General features: G+C 38.5%; 1 protein-coding gene across 1 annotated transcript in view; it reads right to left on the bottom strand.

Annotated features, from left to right (window-relative positions):
* Positions 1–2,225: 2,225 nt before the first annotated feature.
* The window catches only part of LOC107552141 (citron Rho-interacting kinase-like), a 97,589-nt gene continuing 95,349 nt past the window's right edge, over positions 2,226–4,465 (bottom strand). The window contains exons 29-33 of the mRNA XM_016233971.1: positions 4,073–4,222; positions 3,762–3,842; positions 3,515–3,646; positions 2,660–2,867; positions 2,226–2,404 (exon numbers count right to left, since the gene is read on the bottom strand). Of these exons, the coding sequence (XP_016089457.1) occupies positions 2,226–2,404; positions 2,660–2,867; positions 3,515–3,646; positions 3,762–3,842; positions 4,073–4,222 (750 nt within the window). The remainder of the gene's footprint in view (positions 2,405–2,659; positions 2,868–3,514; positions 3,647–3,761; positions 3,843–4,072; positions 4,223–4,465) is intronic.

Raw genomic sequence — 4,465 nt, 5'->3', positions numbered from 1 at the left:
CTGGATGATGACATCACTGAATTCAATGATGAACTGTCTTTAATTGAAAAATGAGTGTTTACTATTGTCATTTTGCATTATTGACACACTATTTTTCTAATTAATGGTGTTCAGTTGCTTTGACACAATCTGTATTGTTAAAAGCGCTATATAAATAAAGGTGACTTGACTTGACTGAATGCTTTTCTCCATCACCTACTTTCGCTCAGCATTCACATTTGTCTAGAGTTATTAATTCTAGCACTGCAAATTTGTTTTCTGAACATTATTCTTTACATGTTACCAATGATATCCTTAACGAAACTGATACTGAAAGTTTGATTGAAGGATTTTATAAAGCTTGTTCTACATCTTTGGACACTGTTGCTCCGCTTAAGCATAAAAGGGTAAAGGGTGTTGGCCAGCCATGGTTAAATGAAAACACCCGCACTCTTAGACAAGAGTGGCGGAAAGCAGAGCGAAAGTGGGAAAAAGGTAAGCTGCATGTTTCCTTTGATATCTTAAAGTTAAGTCTCTCTAATTATCAAATAGCAGTAAAACATGCTAAATCTAGTTATTTCTCTCAGTTAATTGCTGATAATGTGAATAGACCAAAAGCTTTGTTTGATATGATTGATTCTCTTTTAAACCCAACAATGAATTTATTATCTGAGGCCTCCTCGGAACTTTGTGAGGACTTTTTTAACTATTTTACTCAAAAAAAATTGATGCTATCAGATTCTCCATTGCTCCTTCTGAATCCCTTCATTTGCAATTGCCTTGTACCACAAGTTGTTTGTCGTCCTTTCAACCTGTTTTATCACATCAGCTAGATGATATTGTCTCTACTATGAAGTGTTCTGGTTCTAAGTTAGATATTATTCCTGCACGTCTTTTTAAGGATTTTTTTCCAACTATTAGTCCTATTGTAACAGCTATAGTGAACAGCTCTTTAGCCAAAAGTGTTGTTCCAGCCAGTTTTAAACATGCAGTGGTGCAACCTCTGCTGAACAAGTGCAACCTCTGCTGAAAAAACCTCAGCTTGACCCAGCAATGTGCTGTAACTATCGGCCAATTTCTAAGTTGCCTTATATCAGCAAGCTTTTGGAGAAAGTAGTGTTTGTACAACTTCAGTCTTTTTTGGATTCTTTTAGTGTTTTAGATAAGTTTTATCTGGTTTTAGATCATTACACAGTACTGAGTCAGCTCTATTGAGAGTTACAAATGACATGTTGCTTTCTCTGGATTCAGGTGCTTGTGTTGTGTTGGTATTGTTGGACCTGAGCGCGGCATTTGACACCATTGACCATAGCATTCTTCTTGATTGACTTGAATGTGTGGTGGGTATTCGAGGCACTGCATTAAAGTGGTTTGCCTCGTATCTCGAGAACAGGACTTTTTCTGTAAATTTAGGATTTTTTTTCTCATCCGCTGCACCGGTCTTGTGTGGAGTGCCCCAGGGATCCATTTTGGGACCTTTTCTGTTTTCCCTTTATATGCTTCCCTTGGCCCACATTTTTCAAAAATTCTCTGTTATCAGAAATCAGACATTTAAAGAAAAACAATGTAGAAAATCAATACAATTTAAGTGATTTGCACAACACAGAATTTCTGGGGGGGAAAAGCACAGAGCACCGTTAATGTAAATAAATTAATAAATTAAGTTTTAACCACTTAAACAGAGTCAGGAATATTTAAATTGAGAAAAAAAATGGAATCTAGAAAAATTCAAATGGAAAAAAATGAATTTGAAAAAAAAAAATGACTGGGGAAAAAAACCTTAAAGAAACAAATTTCGTAGGACTGCATTGTCTGCATATGCCTACAATTTTAATAGCGTATGCAGTTAGTAACAAAGAATACTGAAAAATGTTACATAGTACTGCATTGTCATCGTATGAAATGTTTAATTCAGCAGCTGACGGCATCCAGTGAAGAGAAATGAAATATAACCAGTTTTATAAATAGGGTTTTATAACTGAAATAGACTGTTATTTGGCATATTTAATCAGAGATTTAAAAAAAAATTTTTACTTTTGGCAAATCGAATACATAGACTTTTTTGTTCATTTGTCAGATTGAAAACGGAAAGTGAAGTAAAGTGTTGCAATGTGATCAAATGGAGTATTTAAACGTAGCCATAGAATATTGTCTTTTACACTTGTACAAAAAAATTGCATTTGGTACAACATGACTGTGAGTACGTAATGATTTTGTATGAACTGTTGCTCATGCAACTAATATTCTCATGCAACAGGAACTTGCTGTAGTTTAGATGGTGTGATGGGTGTCTGACCGTGGAAGCAGAGCAGATATTCTTCCTTCTGCGGCGTGCTGGACACCTGGACGATGGAGATTGGGAAACAGTGCGAGGATCCAGTGAACACAGCCGATGCCAGCGACACGTCATTCTTGTCCAGGAACTCTGCCAAAAACAGCCCATCAAAATGCTGTTTACATAATGCACAATTACAAATTATAAGTGCCTGATCATGTTCTCACAAATGGTCCGCCAGCCGGTCCAACCTGGAATATGCAAATGTTACTGCAATGACTAGCTGAATCTTTTTCAATAACAGATCCATCACAGGAGATATCAGACGTCAGTAGATTGTGGACTGACCTGAAGGTTAAAAACACTCATCTAACTGCGCCCACAAGGACGTCATTGTATACTTACCATCCAGAACACACTGCTTCATCTCAATCTCGTAGAATTTATTGGTACCAATGATGATGCTGTAGCTGGTGAAGTGGATGCAGCTGCACGGCTCGAGCGTTTCAATCTCCTGAGAGATAAAGAGACAGATCAGTAGGGGTGTGTTTGTGTGAGCGATCTCTGGAGTTAGACCAGAAGGCAACAGCACGTAATACAAAAATCTGAATGGCTGTTTAAATCATTTAAATACATTTCAGGAACAGAAAGTAGCACTTTGTTTACGGGTTTCCAGGGTAATGGCTGCATTTCTGCTGTTCAGCGCCATCTGCTGTCAGAGAGTGAATGTGCTTTCATCCAGAGCGTCTCTCACGCGGTCCGCCATGTGCTTCTCATCCGTGCTTGTTTACATCAGGGTGCGCATGCGTCTGTCATGCAGCATACAGCAGTGTTGTGCATTTTAACCAGTTGATAGGAAAAGTATTCTTAAAATGCATTCAAAATTCTGAATAATTTGTAATAAATAATTATTCTCGGTATTTTGAAGTGCCCATGATAACAATACCGGGCTTGTTTACATCAGAGTGCGCACGCGTGTTTGATGCAGCATACAGCGTTGTGCATTGTGACCAGTTGATGGGAAAAGTATTCTTAAAATGCATTCAAAATTTGGAATAATTTGTAATAAATAATTATTCTCTGTATTTTGAAGTGCCCACGATAACAATATCGTGCATATTCATTACAGTGATATATCGCATTACCGAATACCGGCCCATGTCTAATACCATGCTAATTTTCTTTTGACCTGTTGCAAAATCCGTTCAGTTTTGGTTTCTGAAACGGAGCAGTAAATGATAGTGATCTTTGCTCACCCACGATCATCAGCAGCTTGTCGTGCTCCTTGATGATATGGATCTGAAACACGGATCCCATACCCGGGATGTGAGTGAGGGAGTTCTTAATCACATTCAGGGCATAGAGCCCTTCCTCAGAGCCCACCAACACAATCTGATGACAAAAACAAGATGACGGTATATTAAACTATAACAAATATAGACTGAAAATAATGAAATAAATCTTGAAAATTCAAAGAGATTGAGATATTAGTGGATGACGCAGGTACCTGGTCAGTCAGCGGGAGGGTGCAGTTGATATCCAGGCGATCATCTCCTTCTAGCTTGAGTAAGGAGTTACCCAACAATTTCTGTACAGAACCACAAACACCATCATGAGGATGTGAACAGTATGTTTAAAAAGTGCATTTTTCATTTGATGCACTTCGCAGAGCTTTTAGGATTATCAGTATGTTTCCCTGCGTCCCACTGTACTGGTAAGAAGAAACAAACCTACAGTTTCTGCCTTACATGTCACTGCACTGACTCTTTAAATGTCACTATGAACAGTCTGTGGGTGTTTCTGGTTTCTCTCACTCACAGCGTCTGCTTCGGCTTTCTCTCTCGCCCCACGACTGCTGGCCACAATGGCTTCCAGCACGGCCACCCAGCGCTGCTTCTCAGAAAACCCTGAGGTCATGAGGTACAGAGTCTGACCGGGCCAGCATGTCGACTGCGGAGACGACTCCAACTTCAGCACATACATGTTGGTCATTTATGTCCAGTCCCAGCTTTAAATTCAACCTAAGATGGTGTTATCAATTTCAAATCTTAATCTTGATACACAGAAAAAAATAAATTTAACTACAATAAAAAACAAAGTATAAAATATGTGAGTTTACATAAATTAGAAACAAATGTTAGAATAAGTGGAAGTGTGGTTGCATCAATCATGACGGCATCATCTCTGACCATCAACCTGGTTTCCGATTGT

The sequence above is a fragment of the Sinocyclocheilus grahami genome, unplaced genomic scaffold (genome assembly GCF_001515645.1).
Source record: "Sinocyclocheilus grahami isolate Dianchi unplaced genomic scaffold, SAMN03320097.WGS_v1.1 scaffold442.1, whole genome shotgun sequence".
Lineage (NCBI taxonomy): Eukaryota > Metazoa > Chordata > Actinopteri > Cypriniformes > Cyprinidae > Sinocyclocheilus > Sinocyclocheilus grahami.
This window is presented reverse-complemented; position numbering and strand designations above follow the sequence as displayed.